General features: G+C 36.1%; 1 protein-coding gene across 2 annotated transcripts; it reads left to right on the top strand.

Moving 5' to 3' along the window:
* Positions 1–4,922: 4,922 nt before the first annotated feature.
* Vmn2r44 (vomeronasal 2, receptor 44) lies at positions 4,923–20,701 on the top strand. Of its 2 annotated transcripts, none has more exons than XM_006540162.1 (6): positions 4,923–5,119; positions 7,765–8,056; positions 9,758–10,570; positions 11,736–11,963; positions 17,503–17,626; positions 19,920–20,701. In XM_006540162.1, the coding sequence occupies exons 1-6, from the start codon at positions 4,923–4,925 to the stop codon at positions 20,699–20,701; spliced, it is 2,436 nt and encodes an 811-aa protein (XP_006540225.1). The 2 variants fall into 2 exon arrangements, with proteins under 2 accessions (XP_006540225.1, NP_001098544.1); NM_001105074.1 differs by having other exon boundaries at positions 19,770–20,701.
* Positions 20,702–21,069: the final 368 nt, after the last annotated feature.

Here is a 21,069-nt window from a genome sequence, read left to right as displayed (position 1 = left end):
AGAACTCTGCACTAAACCCATCAGGTCATGGGTTTTTTTTTTTTTTTTTTTTTGGCTGGTAGACTATTAATAATTGCTTCTATTTCTTTAGGGGATATGGGACTGTTTAGATAATTAACTTGATCCTGATTTAACTTTGGTACCTGGTATCTGTCCAGAAATTTGTCCATTTCGTCCAGGTTTTCCAGTTTTGTTGAGTATAGCCTCTTGTAGAAGGATCTGATGGTGTTTTGGATTTCTTCAGGATCTGTTGTTATGTCTCCCTTTTCATTTCTGATTTTGTTAATTAGGATGTTGCCCCTGTGCAAACTAGTGATTCTAGCTAAGGGTTTATCTACCTTGTTGATTTTCTCAAAGAACCAACTCCTCATTTGGTTAATTCTTTGAATAGTTTTTCTTGTTTCCACTTGGTTGATTTCACTCCTGAGTATGATTATTTCCTGCAGTTTACTCCTCTTGGGTGAATTTGCTTCCTTTTTTTAGAGCTTTTAGATGTGTTGTCAAGCTGCTAGTGTTTGCTCTCTCCAGTTTCTTTTTGGATGCACTCAGAGCTATGAGTTTCCCTCTTAGAAATGCTTTCATTGTGTCCCATAGGTTTGGGTACGTTGTGGCTTCATTTTCATTAAACTCCAAAAAGTCTTTAATTTCTTTCTTTATTCCTTCCTTGACCAAGGTATCATTGAGAAGATTGTTATTCAGTTTCCACGTGAATGTTGGCTTTCCATTATTTATGTTGTTATTGAAGATCAGCCTTAGTCCATGGTGGTCTGATAGGATGCATGGGACAATTTCAATATTTTTGTATCTGTTGAGCCCTGGTTTGTGACCAATTATATGGTCAATTTTGGAGAAGGTCCCGTGAGGTGCTGAGAAGAAGGTATATCCTTTTGTTTTAGGATAAAATGTTCTGTAGATATATGTTAAGTACATTTGTTTCATAACTTCTGTTTGTTTCACTGGTCCCTGTTTAGTATCTGTTTCCACGATCTCTCCATTGATGAAAGTGGTGTGTTGAAGTCTCCCACTATTACTGTGTGAGGTGCAATGTATGCTTTGAGTTTTATTAAAGTGTCTTTAATAAATGTGGCTACCCTTGCATTTGGAGCATAGAGATTCAGAATTGTGAGTTCCTCTTGGAGGATTTTAGCTTTGATGCGTATGAAGTGTCCCTCCTTGTCTTTTTTGATAACTTTGGGTTGGAAGTCGATTTTGTCGGATATTAAAATGGCTACTCCAGCTTGTTTCTTCAGTCCATTTGCTTGGAAAATTGTTTTCCAGCCTTTCACTCTGAGGTAGTGTCTGTTTTTTTCCCTGAGATGGGTTTCCTGTAAGCAGCAGAATGTTGGGTCCTGTTTGTGTAGCCAGTCTGTTAGTCTATGTCTTTTTATTGGGGAATTGAGTCCATTGATATTAAGAGATATTAAGGAAAAGTGATCGTTGCTTCCTTTTATTTTTGTTGTTAGAGTTGGCATTCTGTTCTTGTGGCTGTCTTCTTTTTGGTTTGTTGAATGATTACTTTCTTGGTTGTTCTAGGGCGTGATTTCCGTCCTTGTATTGCTTCTTTTCTGTTATTGTCCTTTGAAGGGCTGGATTCGTGGAAAGATATTGTGTGAATTTGTTTTTGTCGTGGAATACTTTGGTTTCTCCATCTATGGTAATTGAGAGTTTGGCCGGGTATAGTAGCCTGGGCTGGCATTTGTGTTCTCTTAGTGTCTGTATCACATCTGTCCAGGCTCTTCTGGCTTTCATAGTCTCTGGTGAAAAGTCTGGTGTAATTCTGATAGGCCTTCCTTTATATGTTACTTGACCTTTCTCCCTTACTGCTTTTAATATTCTATCTTTATTTAGTGCATTTGTTGTTCTGATTATTATGTGTCGGGAGGAATTTCTTTTCTGGTCCAGTCTATTTGGAGTTCTGTAGGCTTCTTGTATGATCATGGGCATCTCTTTTTTTATGTTTGGGAAGTTTTCTTCTATTATTTTGTTGAAGATATTAGCTGGCCCTTTAAGTTGAATATCTTCATTCTCATCAATTCCTATTATCCGTAGGTTTTGTCTTCTCATTGTGTCCTGGATTACCTGGATGTTTTGAGTTAGGATCCTTTTGCATTTTGTATTTTCTTTGACTGTTGTGTCGATGTTCTCTATGGAATCTTCTGCACCTGAGATTCTCTCTTCCATTTCTTGTATTCTGTTGCTGATGCTCGCATCTATGGTTCCAGATCTCTTTCCTAGGGTTTCTATCTCCAGCGTTGCCTCGCTTTGGGTTTTCTTTATTGTGTCTACTTCCCCTTTTAGTTCTAGTATGGTTTTGTTCATTTCCATCACCTGTTTGGATGTGTTTTCCTGTTTTTCTTTAATGATTTCTACCTGTTTGGCTGTGTTTTCCTGCTTTTCTTTAAGGGCCTGTAACTCTTTAGCAGTGCTCTCCAGTAATTCTTTAAGTGACTTATGAAAGTCCTTCTTGATGTCCTCTATCATCATCATGAGAAATGTTTTTAAATCTGGGTCTAGATTTTCGGTTGTGTTGGGGTGCCCAGGACTAGGTGGGGTGGGAGTGCTGCGTTCTGATGATGGTGAGTGGTCTTGATTTCTGTTAGTAGGATTCTTACGTTTGCCTTTCGCCATCTGGTAATCTCTGAAGCTAGCTGTTTTAGTTGTCACTGTTAAGAGCTTGTTCTTCAGGTGACTCTGTTAGCCTCTATAAGCAGACCTGGAGGGTAGAACTCTCCTTAGTTTCAGTGGGCAGAGTATTCTCTGCAGGCAAGCTCTCTTCTTGCAGGGCAGGTACCCAGATATCTGGTGTTCGAACCAGACTCCTGGCAGAAGTTGTGTTCCACTCACTAGAGGTCTTAGGATCTCGTGTGGAATCCTGTGTGGGCCCTTGCGGGTGTCAGGCGACTCCGCTGGCAAGGTAGCCCGGGGCTGGAGTGGAGCGGAAGGGGTTTGTGCCCCAGATCAAGCCCGGGTAGCCTGCTTCCCTATGTACAGCAGTCTCAGGTTCCACGCGATTGGATTGGGGCAGGCGCTGTGCTCCACTCACCAGAGGTCTTAGGATCCCGTGTGGGGTCTCGTGTGGGCCCTTGCGGGTGTTGGGCAAGACTCTGCTGGCAAGGTAGCCCGGGGCTCGAGTAGAGTTGTAGGGACTTGTGCCCCAGATCAGGCCCGGGTAGCCTGCTTCCCTATGTACCGCAGTCTCAGGTTCTATGCGATTGGATTGGGGCAGGCGCTGTGCTCCACTCACCAGAGGTCTTAGGATCCCGTGGGGGGTCCCGTGTGGGCCCTTGCGGGTGTTGGGCAAGACTCTGCTGGCAAGGTAGCCCGGGGCTCGAGTAGAGTTGTAGGGACTTGTGCCCCAGATCAGGCCCGGGTAGCCTGCTTCCCTATGTACCGCAGTCTCAGGTTCCGCGCGATTGGATTGGGGCATGCGCTGTGTTCCACTCACCAGAGGTCTTAGGGTCCTGTGGGGACTCCCGTGTGGGCCCTTGCAGGTGTTGGGCAAGACTCTGCTGGCAAGGTAGCCCGGGGCTCGAGTCGAGCGGAAGGGACTTGTGCCTTCCACTGTATTCTTATGAAAGACTGCTCCATTATCATTCCTCTAGATAGAAAGTCTCTGCACTCTGAATTTACCAGACATTCAGCAGTCATACACAGGAAAAACAGTGACTTTTACATAATGCAGAAATATACAATGCAAAACACTAAACTTGTTTGTGTTATTCAAACATAAAATGGAGCATATCATCACCCAAACTGATGAACTGCCTATATATACTCTTCCTGTTTCCAGTCCAAGTCCAATGAAACAGGTTCAAGAGTGTACAATATTCAGTAAATTCTCAGATTGTCACTGTTGATTCTAGACTGCAACCAAATATACATGTGTACAGAGAATGTATAGGAAAAGTTTACACATTGAAACACAGAGCTCTTTTACAGTCACTATTTATTTCTAAGATATTTAATAGCTATTTGTAAATAAGATTCTTTCACAGCCAATACCTCAATGTAAAATGATAAAAAACAATGTAGGAAAAATATAATATAGAATAGATGCGTCAGCCTAGGATATTAAGTTGAAAAAAATGAGCACGTGGGAGGGAGATAATGGTTTGGAACTCAAATATTAGCGTGATTTTTTTCATGACTAACTATTTTTTGGAAAATAGAGTGACTATTTTATTCGAAATAAAGAACAAAGCATGGCATATTTTATGGGTCTTGTTGAGCCTTTAAAACTCAATCTTTACCTTGTAAATTAACTGTGGATATGTGAAGAAATGTATGATTTCAGATAGACCTCAATTACCTATACTTGGGATTTGATCTGTTTATATATTCTCAAGATAATGGAAGCACAGGTCTTGTTTATATATTTCTGTCACTTAGTGACATAGTCCACACTCTACATGATCTGTGGATCTCAGTGACTGTAAAGATGAGTCGGCCTCTGCATGACTTGGACTGTGTAATAAAGTGTCCTGTGTGTCCTCAGTAGCTCCAGTTTTGCTATTACTGGATGTCTCACTGTGAATAATGTGATACAATCCACTGACAGCATTTCTAACTGTGTTCACATAATCAGATTGTTGAAACTTTCCAGGGACCAAATTTAAACACAGGGGCTTCCTTCCACAGATTCACAAACATGAATGATATCATGGAGACTGAGAATGAATTATCCTCCTAAGTATTTACCTACATGTGTTTATTAAATGGGCTGTGGACACCAGTTGCAGAGCCCCAGGTAAGAAAGTATTTAAGTTTCTTCAGGGCTCAGGAGAAACCTAAAAATAAAATGAGTCATGAATATGCAATAAACCTCACCTTTGCACAAAGAAATAAATGCAAGGAGAAATTTGATGTACTGATATGCATGGCTCATCACAATCCACACTGCCCAGATTTAACACAGGAAAAATATGTTCACTTTGATGGGAGTCTTCTTCTTCCTTAACATTCCACTTTTTATGGCCAATTTTATTGATCCCAGGTGCTTTTGGAGAATAAATTTGAATGAAATTCAGGATGAATATTTGGGATTAACTTGTGCTTTCATCCTGGCAGCAGTTCAGAAACCTATTGAGAAAGATTATTTCAACAAGACTCTGAATTTCCTGTAAGTAAATTTGAGTTTCAAATTGAAATGACAACTTCAGTACTTCTTGAGTGCTCTGAGGATATCAGTCAAATTCTTTAGTCTTCTGTCCTGTTGCTAAGTCTGAACACCAAGAACCAACCTTAATTCCTTTACATTTTCAATCCTATTTTCTCCTTTTATTCATATCCAGTGGAGGTTTGGTTTTCTTTCAGGTGGCTTCTGATTTAAAGGTTGGAAGCTTAGGAATAAAGGAATATCTACATTGATCCTTAACATAAAGCCTGCCTTTTGACACTTTATATTGCACTCTAGACAGTAATGGCTTATTGACATTGATCCTGTAATATTGCATTATGTTTTATCCCAAGTCCGTGTAAATAAATGCTCATGAACTGTGCTGAAAGTCCTTCCATAAGTGTGTTGCTCCTAGACCATATGCTGATGCTGGTTCCAGTAATATTCGTGGCACATATAGTTGTTAAAAACTTTACATACATACAAACTTACTGTCTCAAAGTCATTGTGTCACTTATTGACTTCTAAAGCTTCATCAGATTTAGAAAGAGATCTTTACATTCAGAAATTTCTATTTCATATGAATACCTGGAAGGAATTTTTTTGTATGTATATGAGCAAGGAATAGTTATCTCAATGGGGGTCAAGACAGGAAAGTGTTTTAAAAGATAAAATCCAAAAGCACTGTGGCTTCGTACTTCACACTATTTATGTACAATCACTGGCTTTTATGTTTTGCAAAGTTCAATTGGGCACTCTCTCTTTACAATAAACCATACTTGGAACATATGGAATCCAATGATGTGATTACATTCTTTGAATAGGCAGGCTATCAGTAACAGTGGTGACTGCTTATGTCCCTTGTCACTGGCAGGGGTGACAATTGTATTGTGGGATAGGTGGAATGTTTGAGAGCAGTAACGCAGGAGCTTTGTATTAGGTTTTTTGTTTTGTTTTGTTTTGTTTTTTGTTTTTGTTTTTTGGGTTTTTTGTCATTAAGAGAAATATCTTCTCTATTCATGTCTCAGTTGGCTAATTTCTGGCCCTTTTAAAATTTTTAAATCTTGTGAGACTTCTTTCAATAATTTTAGTAAATATTAGTACACATGTTCCCAATGTGGTTCAATACCCATTTTTGTGGATTGCTGATCATTGTTTTAAAACACAGCCCTTTAGACTACTAGGCTACACAAACAGCTTAAGTAACTGATGTTTCCTAAAGTTTATTTGTAGGAAATAGTTTGACAATTGTACAACATCTACTTTCAAATTCCGTTTCTCTATTAGTAAAACTTTAATTGAGATTGTGTGTGTGTGTGTGTGTGTGTAGTAATAAAGAATATTAGAAAATGAACCATTGTATTGGTTATAGAATGAAAACACAATAGTTGTATAATTTGTAGTGAAAACCTAATTGTATTTACTTCATTTCAATCATTAAATATGTAGGTGCATATTTAGTGTTTATTCATAAGATTGTATGAAATGACAAGGATAAAACAGGTTGCGTTTTTCTCTACATAAACGTAAATGATCTCAATATGGTATTATTCCATTCCCATTGCCTAGTGGCCCACTTTTTATTTTTACAAAAAAAAATATGAACATATTCTATAAATTTAGACCAAAATCTCTTCTGTTTTATAAGTATATAATACTGGCATATACAAATATCACTGCAATTTCCTTATTTTCCTAGTTCTCAATATGATGCTAGTATTGTTTTATTGTACCTGGAAAGTTTGCCAAAGATATTTCCTATAAATTAATTTATAATGAATGAAGTACCCAGAGTGAATATATCACATTCCTTTGTAAAAAGAAATTAGGAGCAAGATACATTGGTGGTAGGACAACCCCTTAATCTCTGCACTAAATACCTGGCACTACTACATACCTGTGCATTTGAATTTAGGATAGTCTACAGGAAAGTATCTTATAAAACATTTGCATGTATTGCAATCTTATAACCTAAATAATACTTGCTCAAATACATACAAACATAAACATTGACATGTATCAGTTACCAAATTCATGTTTGATATTTGAATTTATTTAAAAATAAATCTTTCTAAAAGATATTCTTTGAATAAAAGATTGAAAAAATAACAAGATGAGGATAGATATGAGGGGGCATGTCAAGAATTTTGACCACTAATTATAAGTGATTATAAGTACAAGAATCAAATGTTGCTGGAGAGAGACCATTATGCATTGATAAATCATGTTATTACTGCCTTAACAAGTTCAGTTAATTTCACAAGAAAATATGAACTCAGTGGCTCTAATAACAAGTTTTTTATATTGCTCAATAATTTCAAAATGAAGACATGATCAGAATTACTGTTTTGTCAATATCTGTGATTTTCTCTTTACCTTCTGATCAAGCACTCAAAAGAAGAGATGGGAATGTTCTCTGTGGATGAGGTCAACACCATATCTTATTTATGAGAGAAATACTGTCATGAACTTTAAAAGAGGTTACTCTTTTCCAGGTTCTCATGTCAATTCAATCTCACAACAAAAACCATTTGTTCCCTTCTTTAGATGTCAGATGCAGAAACTTCCAGTATACCATAGTGCTTCTCTTGAGTACAAATAATCATGTATAATCATCTGGCCATAATAAACACTGTACTCTTTTACAGAAAAACGACTAAAAACCACAAATACGCTTTGGCATTGGCCTTTGCAATGGATGAAATCAACAGGAATCCTGATCTTTTACCAAATATGTCTTTGATTATAAGATACACTTTGGGCCGTTGTGATGGGAAAACTGTAATACCTACACCATATTTATTTCATAAAAAAAAACAAAGCCCTATCCCTAATTATTTCTGTAATGAAGAGACTATGTGTTCGTTTCTGCTTACAGGACCCAATTGGGGGGTATCTATAAGTTTCTGGAAGTACCTGGACAGCTTCTTATCTCCACGTGTGAGTTATCATGGGACAGAAATTCTTAACATCATGTCTCTTTGGGAGAATTTGATAGCTATTAAGAAAATTAATGGATGTGGTTGGACTTATGCTTATGTCAATCTAGGTTGTTCCAGGATACTTACTATTCAGAAAAATGATAGGCTTTCAAACAGGGACTACCAGCAGAAGTTGACAGATACCTTCATGGAGGTATAGAGAAGGCCATGTAGAATTAAGTCGGGCATGGTGGAAGAGAGAATCTTACAGCCTTGACGGACTGTCAGTCAGAGAGTTTCATTATATATACCAAGCTCAGCAAGAAAAGATTTGTTCGTGCTGTTCCAAAACATAGAGCATATTATTTCTGTCCCCAGATAGGAGTTATCTTCATCTTGGTCACAGTTTTACATTATCATTGGTAAACTGAAATAACAGCATTATTATTTACAGTCATGGTAGTTATATAAATTTAGTCATCAGTGATAAACTGTGAGGTTTTAGAAATAAATTTTAACAATATTTCTCTATAACCCAGCTTTTAAATATCTGGGGTATTTTTTTTTTTTTTTTTTTGCAAAGACATGAAATACCATCCTTAGCCTGACTACTCATGACATTTTAGCAATGAGAAAGGATGAAAAACTCCAATCCAGTATGTGGAGTTCGCCATTTGACTACCTGTGAGTGTATAACTAACTAGAGTCAGAATTTAAATTGGCATTAGATCTCTGGAAAAGAATTCAGGCCCATAGTGTTATAGACATATTAAGTCCTTTTCTTTAATAATATAATAATTCTATATCTCTGTGAAATTTATTGCTATGTCTCATATAGTTTTTTTTTTATATTCTGTTATTTCTATGTCATAAGATACAAGATTAGAACTTCACAAGTGAACTTTTCTAAGAAAGAGGGGTTATGAGAATTTGATACATCATTCTTTCATATTTTTCTACACTATAATTTATCTATCATTATAAGACACTTTGGATGTATGAGATAACTTCATCCAATCTAACTTTATTTCTGTATATTTTTATCAAGAGGTACAACTTATAGTCCGATTTATTTTGCCCTATAATTACCTGGGTATGACTTTTTCTAATCTGATTTGCTGGTAACACTTTTAGGCTGCCAAATCTTGTTTAAATTTTTAGATTTTATTGGATCTTATTATCTGTCTCATGATGAGGCACAGAGGCAGACATTGACAGAATATTTCAGAAACTTAGTCTAAATAGGAGATCTCTGGCGTTTTTATGTGAGTCAAAACCTCTAGTGTACGATATTACCTTCAAGTAGGGCAATATAGGAATATCTCTTCAAAATGCTAAATCAGTGTTATGTACAGGACTCTCCTGCTCAATCGTAGAAGGATTTCTGGATTATAGCATAAAGACCTTCTTTAAAAAATATTAATCAAATACCCCAAATTGTAAAAGTATCAAAATCCCTTCAAACATTGGAAACATGGATATCAAGATTAAAACTGAAAGACAGAAAGGCAGATATTATAACATGCAAATATATTTTGTTACTTCTTGTCAAACAGCTATGCTTGCTGTTCCCATTAGAAGTGGATCTGCCAGGATTCCATGTTTGCACATTTGAATTAGAGATGAGAGTATAAGTCACAGGTAATCAACAGTTTGCAGGTAAGTATGATTACAAGTGTTTTCAAGGACACTACACCTCATGCTGCTCTCTGTGTTGTAGATCCTTCAGCTTACCTATGGGCCTTTCAGTTCCATCTTCAGTGATGATGAACAATATCCCTATCTCTATCAGATGGCCCCAAAGGACACATCTCTAGCATTGGCAATGGTCTCCTTCATACTTTACTTCAACTGGAACTGGATTGGCCTTGTCATCCCAGATGATGATCAAGGAAACCAATTTCTTTTAGAGTTGAAAAAACAGAGGGAAAACAAGGAAATTTGCTTTGCCTTTGTGAAAATGATCTCTGTTGATGACATTTCATTTGAACACAAAACTGAAATGTACTACAAACAAATTGTGATGTCATCCTCAAATGTTATCATCATTTATGAGGAAACAATCGATTTCATTGATTTGATCTTCAGAATGTGGGAACCTCCAGTTTTACAGAGAATATGGATCACCACAAAACAATGGAATTTCCCTACCAGTAAGAGAGACATAACTCATGGCACTTTCTATGGATCACTTACTTTTCTACCCCACCATGGTGGGATTTCTGGCTTTAAAGATTTTGTACAGACATGGTTCCATCTCAAAAGCAAAGATTTATATCTAGTAATGCCAGAGTGGAAATACTTTAAATATGAATCCTCAGCATCTAAGTGTAAAATACTGAAGAACAATTCATCTGATGCCTCATTTGATTGGCTAATGGAACAGAAGTTTGACATGGCCTTTAGTGAGAGTAGTCATAACATATACAATGCTGTGCATGCCATAGCCCATGCACTCCATGAGATGAATTTGCAGCAGGTTGATAATCAGGCAATAGACAATGGGAAAGGAGCCAGTTCTCACTGCTTGAAGGTAAAGTTTCTTCTATTGGACAAGGTTTGATGTCTTCAATTGCATAGCTGTTTAGAGTCTTTCAGATGCCCAGACTTAAAGAAATAGGAAATGTTTTCCAAAATAATAAGTTTCTGAACATTTTTCCTTAAAGAAAGGCAGTCTAGAGATTGTTATGAATGTGAATGGAAAAAGAATTCATAGACTAGCAATGAAAATTGGTGGTTTTATACAGAGCATGTGAATATCCATTAGCATACCCCTTCCAATATTGAATATAAACTATCCTTACTCATTAATTTTCTCCATGGTTAGAAGATGAGTTTTTATTTATATTTGTCAGTTATATGGAAATCATTTAAGGAATGGTCTCCAGTGATTCTACCAAGAATGTAGGCTCTGGAGATCATTCTGGGTTTTCTGAGAGTAACTAAACAAGAAATAGTGTTGGTATTCAGTTCTGTCTGTAGAAAAGTGTTTATATGTGTGAATGTATGTTTCTCACTGTGTATATGTCTACTTTCTACTCTTTCTGTGTATCTGTGTTTATACTTGTGATACTTTCAACATACATGTTTATCTCTATATGAAAGTAGAAGTAAGCGACAATTTTATCTATGTAGGAATTTTTTTCTATAAGTGTGTTTGTTTATATATGTGCATATGTTTCTTTGTGGTTTTGTCAGAGTAGTTTTCTTTGTGTACATTGTGTGTATTTTGTGAGTGTTTATAAGTACTTATACGGATTTGTACCTGCTTTATTGTGTATGAGTCTGCCTATTTCTTTGTACTTGGCATGGACTTTGCCTGCCATTTTGTATTTAGGTTTGAGTATAAATTTCTCTATGTGTCAATATCATTCATGGCTGGTGCTTATATATTTATGCCTCTCCCAGTGTTTTTATGTCAACGTGTGTGTGTGTGTGTGTGTGTGTGTGTGTGTGTGTGTGTGTGTGTGTTGCATAGCTGTGTTTGGTTCTGCTTTTTTCTGTGTTTGGTATTCTTGACTGAGAGAATTGAAATTCTTGTAATATTATGATAATTTCATTTATCCAATTGCTTTGTTGTGATTTCCCTCTTTCTGTCTTTCTTTCTTTAAATGTAGTTGCCTTTGCTATAAAATCAGAATGCATTTTATGACTTGAAAGTATTTTAAATACATAATAGTACAATGCTTGTATTTTAGGTAAACTCCTTTCTAAGAAAGATCCACTTCACTAATCCTCTTGGGGACAAAGTGATTATGAAACAAAGAGTAATAATGCAGGAAGAATATGACATTTTCCATTTTGGGAATCTCTCACAACACCTTGGGATTAAGGTGAAGTTAGGAAAGTTCAGCCCATATTTTTCACATGGTCGAAACTTTCACTTATATGTAGACATGCTTGAGGTTGCCACAGGAAGTAGAAAGGTGGGTGTTTACTAACTTACTGGTTTGTTATACACAGCAATAAACAGTGTCAAGTGGATTCATGGCAACATATTGAAATGAACAATTATGTCACATCAGAAACCAATTTTCTAATCTCCTGTATATTTTTTTATTTTTGACAATTTTACCAATTTGAAGATTTCAAACATGCATAAAATATACCTTTGTTATATCAGAACCATTATCTGACATTTAATAAATAAAAAAAAAAAAACTGTTCTTCACCACTGTTTGATATACTTTCCTTTAAATTGAACATATTTTTCTCCATATAATTGATCTTTGATTTTTAGACAATGTAATCTCCTCTCTTAATTAAACCTCTGTAACAGATATTCATATGATAGAGTCTAATGTTAAAGTTATGAAATAACAAGAGTCATAAGAGTTAACCCTTTTCATTGTATCCAAAAATGTTTACAATATAATAAAAGGACACTTACCACATTCACTAATGAACACAACTATGGAAATTCATATTTAAAGAAACATCACTTTTTAATAAATTTGAAGAATCCATTCATGCTTTTATGTAAGATGAAGGTCAAGGGAGCCTATAAAGTGCACTAGAACAACAGACAAAGAAATGGCTATTAACGCACCTCAAATACAGCAAATGCAGTAACCAGACAAAAGCAACAAATAATTTTCCATTATGATAGAACACTTTTCTTAAAATTCTCTAAATTAAATCAAGGACAACAAGGCTGGTTTATTTTTTGAGACATTCCTAATTTGCCTACCGAGGGTAGGAAGACACATTCATATACAAGAGGAAAACTTTTCTTTATTAAAAAAATGGAGGAAAACATTATAATGTTTAATAAGAGGGAAAAAGGTAATTCAGGAACAATACATTTGATAGATATGTATGGAATAATACTTGACAAAAACACGTAACAAAAGAACACAACACACAACAGAAAGATCATTCTCTGAAAACAGAGAATTTTTTTGTAATTGTGATTGTTTTATTTTTGGACAATTACTTGTTATCCTCACATAATGTATCCTAATTACAATTTACCTCCCTTCTATTGGGATGTGACCAACTGTCAGTTTTGCTGGCAAATATATCATAGTTAATATTCCGATTTCCTTCCCAGCTGCCTTTTCCATCAGATCCACTTTCTGTCACTCATTAGAAAATGACAGGATTCTATAGGAGAATACTAAAATAAAACGAGATTAAACAAAAACTAAGCCATCATAATGGGACAAAATTTGCATATCACATTATGGTAACTAGTCATATGAAATGGTGCTAGGTGAAAAGACCAGGAATCCTACCTCATAGCTTATATGAATAGGAGTGAGTGAAGCATGAGTTAGTGATAGACAATGGAGTGATATTTATTCCCGGTTTAGTACTAAGAATACTTTATTTTTGAAACTATAATTGAAATTGTAAATTCTATAATCAGAACATATGGAATTATTGATGCCAATTATTTGTTTCATATTTGCATGTGAATAAGCATAATAAGATGCTCCTAAAAACTATTAATGTCAAACTGCAAAAGGAATTCCTTGGACAAAATCAAGTTATATGTCAATGAGAATTCTACATAAAAACCCTGAAATAGACTGTCCTTTTCAAAGCCAGCCAAAACACAAAAATCTGGTAGTCAAACACTGTTGGTATCTTCTTTTATCACTGATTAACCATAACATAATTTCCAAATACAAAGAACAGTAGGAAATTTTTGTGACTCACAAATGCTCTGTTCCTCTAGCTGGAATTTAATCTTATGTAAACTGAATGTCCTCAGGCCTTGGGAGCATAAGACTTATAATACAATCACATTGACATTTGATCCCAAATGAGACCAACTTATTGCTTCCACTTGACTATTCCATCTATTGTAGACAGGATTTTTTAACGTTTCTGGGATGAGACCAATTCTCTATTTTGCTTGCTAAAATATTAGAGCTAATATTCCTCAAAAACTGCTGATATCCCTGGATTGCTCATTCTTTTTCCTACTTTGGATTTTTGTCAACTTCCTATCATTCACTCAGAAAATAATTATTTTTGGAGTTGTGCTTCTTATAACATATTTAGGAAGCACTACTTGACCATAAATGAGAGTTATATACCCCTCATATTTGTCCATGTCGCACACTGCATGGACATAAAAGCATCATTTATTGCAGTATACATTAACATTTTATGTGGAGAAACAGTAAGTAAATAACAAGTTTATACATAGAGAAATTTATTATTTTTACCTATTGCCTGATGTATAGTAGGGCTTTGAAAAAAATTGCAATTATATTCCTAACATTCAACTGGTATACTTTTTAAAGGAGGCTATAGACAAAACCAAACCTAGTTTTATTATCAGGGCTAATTTTCAAGTTGGATATCCTAACTCTTTCTTTATTTCTCACATTTAAAACATCATTGCATGACCTACCACAGGCAATGTAGGAATGGGAAATTATCTTTTGACATCATTCTTTCTCCAGACATTCTGAGCTCTTATTCTGAGCTTTCTCTACCTGAAGCATTGCAAAGTTTTTATCAGGTCGTCTTAAGTGGTGCTTTATGCTTGAGTTTTACTTCCCTATTGGACTTTTTCCCTTCAAGGTCACATTATAGTAGAGTGGTTCTCTAAAGAATGGTGATCTTGAGTTTTGTTACAAACTTCTATATTAATTGTCAGCAAATGAATACATTAAGATTCATGTTTAAATAAGAAAGTTATAAAAATTAGTATTTTATAGCTCTATTCATGATGTAAAATTAGGTTAACAATTTTCAATAAGCATGACAATAGTCTGAATATAATACTATAGACTAACATATCTATAAGAACATAAAAACTGATTATCGTTTGGTTCTTAAAAAACATTGATGCCTTTGTTTTGTTTTGCTTTGGTTTGGTTTTTGTTTTGGGTTTTTGTTTTTGTTTTTGTTTTTTTTTTTTTTGATTTTTTTTTTTGAGACAGGGTTTCATTGTATAGTCCTGGCTGACCTGGAATTCACTCTGTAGATCATGCTGGCTGTAAACTATGAAATCTGCCTGCCTCTCCTTCCCAAATGCTTCGATTAAAGACATGAACCATCACTGACCAGCTGCCTTTAGCTTAATACAAGTATGACATGTAAAGCCTTACTAAATAAAACTGCTTTTATATTACAGTTGTTTATTATATTATTAGGGTTGAAGATTGAAATATACTCCCATTTTATGGTGATTTTGTATTTGTGGGTTTTTTCAATTTTATAAATTGGAGATTTCATTTGTTCACATTTCAAATTTTGTACCCTTTCACTGTTTCCCTTCTGCAAATCCACTATGCCATCCCCCCCTTACCCTGCTTCTATGAGGGAGCTCCTCTACCCACATACCCACTCTTGCTTCAGCACCCAAGCATTCATCTACACTGGGGAATCAAGCCTTGACAGGACCAAGGGACTCCCCTCCCATTGATGACAGATAGGGAGCTTTAACTACTTCAGTCCTTCCCCTAACACCTTCATTGGAGTCCCTGTGTTCAGTCCAATGGTTGACTGTGAACATCCACATCTGTATTGGTCAGGATCTGGCAGAGCCTCCTAGGAGACAGCTGGATCAGTCGCCTGTCCACAAGCACTTCTTGCCATCCACAATAGTGTCTGGGTTTGGTATCTGCATTTGTGATGGATCTTCAGGTGGGGCAGGCTGTGTGTGGCCTTTAATTCGGTCTCTGATCTTCTCTTTGTCCCATTATTTCCAATAGATAGGAACAATTCTGAGTTAAAATTTTGTAGATGTGTGGGTGGTCCTATCCCTCAACTGGGAGCCATGCCTAACCTCTGGCTATTGTCTCGACAGATTTTCCTTCCCGATTCTGGGATATTTCAGCTAATATCATCGCTGTACGTCCTGGGATGCTCTTGATTTCCTGGCATCTGGGACTTTCTGGTTGCTACAAACAGTTCCCTGTCCCTAGTTGCTACACACCTCTGTTCAATTTCCTGACCTCTGTACAGATCTTCTACCTTCTCTCATACCTGATTCTTCTCTTATTTTTCCCCTCCCACTATTCTCTTCCTCCAGGGAGATTTTATTCCGGGGATGCAAGTATAGTTCAATATCTGTAGATCCATTAAGAGTAGTACACCACAAAATGTGGAATTAAATTATTTTACAAAAACCTTCAGAAATGGCTCTTAACCAAGTCCAACATTCATTTAGAGATTAAAAAAAACAAAAATAGTGATAGAACAGAAGGAACACTTATTGATATAAGAACACTTTCTTTCACAAAATTATTGACAATACTATAATACATGAAGAGAATGTTATTATCCATGAAAATCAGAAATAATATCAGGTTGTTTTTGTGGTTCATGTTTTATCCAAGCACTTTAGAGCATAGATCTGGAAATCTCTGTCTGTTTCTTGCCAGTCTGCCCTATATTGTGAGTACTAAAGAAGCCATGTGTGATATGGAAACACTACCTTAAAATAAATTAACATAAAGTACAAACATATGCCCACATTCCTTACTCTAACTCAAAATAGTCTTTCAAATATTACAAAGGGTTAACATACATTTAAAGAAAATGTTGGGAGAAAAGAGAAAATGTGTTTTCATGTTCATTGGTAATGTAAGTGTACTTCATGGTAAGATCCTGTTTCAACAAAACCAAAAACATAGAAAGAATGCTTCAAATCTTCAATTAAACTTATACAATCTAATTTCTATCTGGATTTTTCCAGCATTTGAAGCCACTGTAGAGCATTTTGACATCATGGAACACTTCATATTCAAAGTCACTACACATTAACATATCATTTCCAACCATATTAAACCAGTGTCTGCATAGTCCACTGTTTTTTATATACAGTTTTTCATGCTTTGCGATAGTAATTTATTTGATGCCATATTTGTTATCTGTGACTTAAGGACATGTTTTTCCTGTTTCAAATTTTTTCAAATACTAACATGCTTCTCTGTTGCTTTAATCAAACTTTGATAATAAGCATAGTCAGAAGGAAGGTGTGATTTGAGATATGGCTTATAGTCCTAGAAAGACAAGTGTGGATATCTGGAAACTGGAACTAAAGAATAGATCTTAAAAGAAGACTACTTACTGGTCTAACTGCCCAAATCCAGATGGGCACTCCTATATCAATTACCAATTAAGAAAATGCTTCAAAGATATGAGGACAGGCTAGTGTTGGCTGAGAGAATATCTCAGTTAAGTTCCCTCTGTCTGTTCAGAGCACTTAGTACTAAGATGAACATAATTAACTAAAAAACAACAGGTTGCTACTTCTGTAGATTTTACACACAGCTCAAAAATCAGCTGTTTTTCCTGAATTACTAGACACTCAGAAACTATACAACATTTCTTCAATGCATTTCCAATATTCATATCTGGCCATTAAAAATGGACTTAGGGAAATGTCAATCAGATATTGTGCAAAAAAGGAGCTTATTGAAATCTTAAAGTGCTAATATGAAATATAAAAGAAATATATAAGACTCATTATCAGTATATGTCTAATTTTTTTCTCAGATGCCATCCTCTGTGTGCAGTGCGGAATGTAGTCCTGGATTCAGAAGATTGTGGAAGGATGGAATGGCAGCCTGCTGTTTTGTTTGCAGCCCCTGCCCTGAAAATGAAATTTCTAATGAGACAAGTGAGTTTTTGCTGCTCTGATAAATACTACAAATATGGATTTCTCTTGGTCCACACTGGGATGATGAAGTCAACTCAAAGGAAACTGCAGATATAAAATATTTGTTATCAAATTTACTAGTTGTAGATATAAAATAATTAACAAAATCTTGCAAAAACAAACAAACATATCTTATGCCTTAACCCTCATATTGACTTATTGCAAATTCATGGAAGATTATATTGCACAAAGAAATACTTAGAAAATATAACTGCAATTTGCAGGAACACTGCACAAGACTTTCCAAATAAATTATCTATTGTAAAATTACATTTATATTAGATTTTAGTCACAATAGGAGCCCATGAAGAACTGAATATAATATATAATCTACTGGATTAGCTCATGAGACTGCTAGATGCAAAATCTATTTTCTCTGTAAGATTAATATATAAGACAAAAAATTGCAAATATATGAGAAAATGCTAAGGATGCATTATTAAGAGGGCCATGAAGGATCTTTTAGTACAAAGTATCTACTGAGATAATGTTTTCCTTCAGTGCTAAAATTAGTGCATCTCATGAACAATAACCAGAACTTTTGATTAATTATTGCCAGATGAGAAAACTTCTTAAAGCTTATTTCATTAACATTTCCTGCTATTCAAACATAAGCATTATATTTCCTCTCTATTCAAACTTGTTCATTTGACTTGTTACAGGAATCACTTAAATTCAATAATGCAAGTGCTACTTTGGCATGAGCACACACATATCAATATTTACACATACACACAGCCGATCTGTTTAATTTAGTGTTGTTTCTATGTCAAGGAGTTTGAGCTTGTGAATTCTTGAGTAGCTATTATACTTGTCCCAGTAGAGGACAGAGTCTCAATGTGTCACAGGGAATAAATTTATAAAATAGTCAGTGATCTCAGAAAACAGTGAGTGTAGGGTTTTGAAGTTCTAAAATAGACCCGACCACATTGTGGTTTATGAATGTATCTTCTCTGAATTAAATAATCTACTTGATATCAAAATAGAAACAAAAAATGGCTTAGGAAATTTTTGCTTTCTGATAACATTATTTTTTCTTTTTTACATTTCGTATTCTATTCCCCATGCCCCCATACCCCATCCAATATGTCACATTCCACACCTCTTTCCCACCCCAACTGTCTACATGTTGATCCCCATATCCTCCAACTCACCTGACCTCTAAACTCCCTGTGGCCTCCAGGCTTTTGAGTGTTAGGTGCATCATTTCGGTATGATCACAGACATGGAAGTCCTCTACTGTATATGAATGGAGGGACCCATATCAGCTGGTGTATGCTGTCTGTTTGATGCTCCAGTGTCTGAGAGATCTCTGCAGTCCAGATTAATTGAGACAGCTGGTCTTTCTGCAAGGTTGCCTTTCCCCTCAGCTACTTTCAGCCTTCCCTAATCCAGGGGATAGTTGCTTCTCTCCATTATTTGGTTGCAAATAACTGTATTTAGGAGGGCAGTCATGACAGATCCTTTTTGTGAGTGCTCCATAGCCCCTGTAAAATGTGAGGCCATAGGACCTCCTCTTGACCTAGATCCCACTTTGGTCCTGTAATTGGACCTTCTTTTCCTGAGGCTCCTCTCCATTTCATCCTTGCATTCAGACAGGAAAAATTATGGGCTGGAGATGTGACTATGGGATGGGAACCCCATCACTCACTTGATGTCCTGTCTTCCCGCTGGAGGTGGGCTCTGTACGTTCCCTCTATCTATTGTAGTACATTTCATCTAGGGTCTCTGACCTCCCAAGTCTCTGGTGCATTTTAGTGGGTCCATGCACCCTCCTATTACCTGAGGTTACCTGTTTATATTCATTATGCTGGTCCTCAGGGCTTGGTTCCCCTGTCACGCCCACACTCCACAAACCCCTTTCTAATAACATCATAAATGATATAAAACGTTAACTAGACAAAGAAAAAATTGCTTGGTTTTATTTCCGTTAAATCTTTATGAATATTATGGATTGAAAGCAATGCTCAGCAACAATATCCTTCACATTACATGCTCAGCATCAAAGGCAGCATTTCAAGGCTTCTCTCATTACCCTTACTTGAAATACCTTGTCAATAAAATTTCTAAATCAGACCTAACTAAGCTTTCCTTTGGAAATCAGATATGGATAAATGTGTGAATTGTCCAGAATACCAATATGCCAATACAGAACAGAACAAATGTATTCAGAAAGGTGTTACCTTCCTAAGCTATGAAGACCCCTTGGGGATGGCACTTGCCTTAATGGCCTTCTGTTTCTCTGCATTCACAGCTGTGGTACTTTGTGTATTTGTGAAGCATCATGACACTCCTATTGTGAAGGCCAATAACAGAATCCTCAGCTACTTATTATTGATATCACTCATGTCCTGTTTTCTCTGCTCTTTTTTCTACATTGGTCATCCTAACAGAGCCACCTGTGTCTTACAACAAATCACATTTGGAATTGTATTCACTGTGGCTGTTTCCACAGTTCTGGCCAAAACAGTCACTGTGGTTCTAGCTTTCAAAGTCACAGACCCAGGGAGAAGATTGAGAAACTTCCTGGTATCAGGGACACCCAACTACATTATTCCCATATGTTCCCTATTCCAATGTGTTCTGTGTGCTATCTGGCTAGAAGTTTCTCCTCCCTTTGTTGATATTGATGAACACTCTCAGCATGGCCACATCATCATTGTGTGCAACAAGGGCTCAGTTACTGCATTCTACTGTGTCCTTGGATACTTGGCCTGCCTGGCACTTGGAAGCTTCACTTTGGCTTTCTTGGCCAAGAATCTGCCTGACGCATTCAATGAAGCCAAGTTCTTGACCTTCAGCATGCTAGTGTTCTTCAGTGTCTGGGTCACCTTCCTCCCTGTCTACCATAGCACCAAGGGCAAGGTCATGGTTGCTGTGGAGATCTTCTCCATCTTGGCATCCAGTGCAGGAATGCTTGGATGTATTTTTGCACCCAAGATTTATATCATTTTAATGAGACCAGAGAGAAATTCTACCCAAAAGATCAAAGTTAGAAATTCTACTCAAAAGATCAAAGAAAAATCATATTTCTGAACGAATAATTCAGGAATTGTGTCCAATGTAAAGTTGGTACATACCCACCAAATATTGGGTTATAGTGAATGTGTCTAGTTTTAGACTCATTCTCACTGGTTGCTCTAGTGATGTCATGAAGTATCATATCTACTGAACTTCTGTGTAGAGTCCACAAAACTTGTCATTCACTTGCTTCATTTCCTCTCACAGAACTAATCTCTCTAATTATTACAATTTTATTCATCATTTTGCTTTCATGGAGATTTCCCCATGTTAACTTCCAAAAAAAATGTTAATAAGGCAGTTGAATCCATCATTTTGTATAGAAAAATGAGATCCAAGACACACAGGGTTACACATGGAAACCATCTACCAAATCATATAAA

This window comes from Mus musculus, chromosome 7 (assembly GCF_000001635.26).
Source record: "Mus musculus strain C57BL/6J chromosome 7, GRCm38.p6 C57BL/6J".
Taxonomy (NCBI): domain Eukaryota; kingdom Metazoa; phylum Chordata; class Mammalia; order Rodentia; family Muridae; genus Mus; species Mus musculus.
Note: the sequence above shows the minus strand (reverse complement) of the source record. Positions and strands in the feature narration are given on the sequence as shown.

Coding starts and splice junctions, on each gene's coding strand:
- Vmn2r44 (NM_001105074.1), top strand. CDS start 4,923: ATGTTCACTTTGATGGGAGTCTTCTTCTTCCTTAACATTCCACTTTTT. Junction 8,057..9,757: donor ACAGCTTCTTATCTCCACGT/GTGAGTTATCAT, acceptor TCTGTGTTGTAG/ATCCTTCAGCTTACCTATGG. Junction 17,627..19,769: donor TGAAATTTCTAATGAGACAA/GTGAGTTTTTGC, acceptor TTTGGAAATCAG/ATATGGATAAATGTGTGAAT.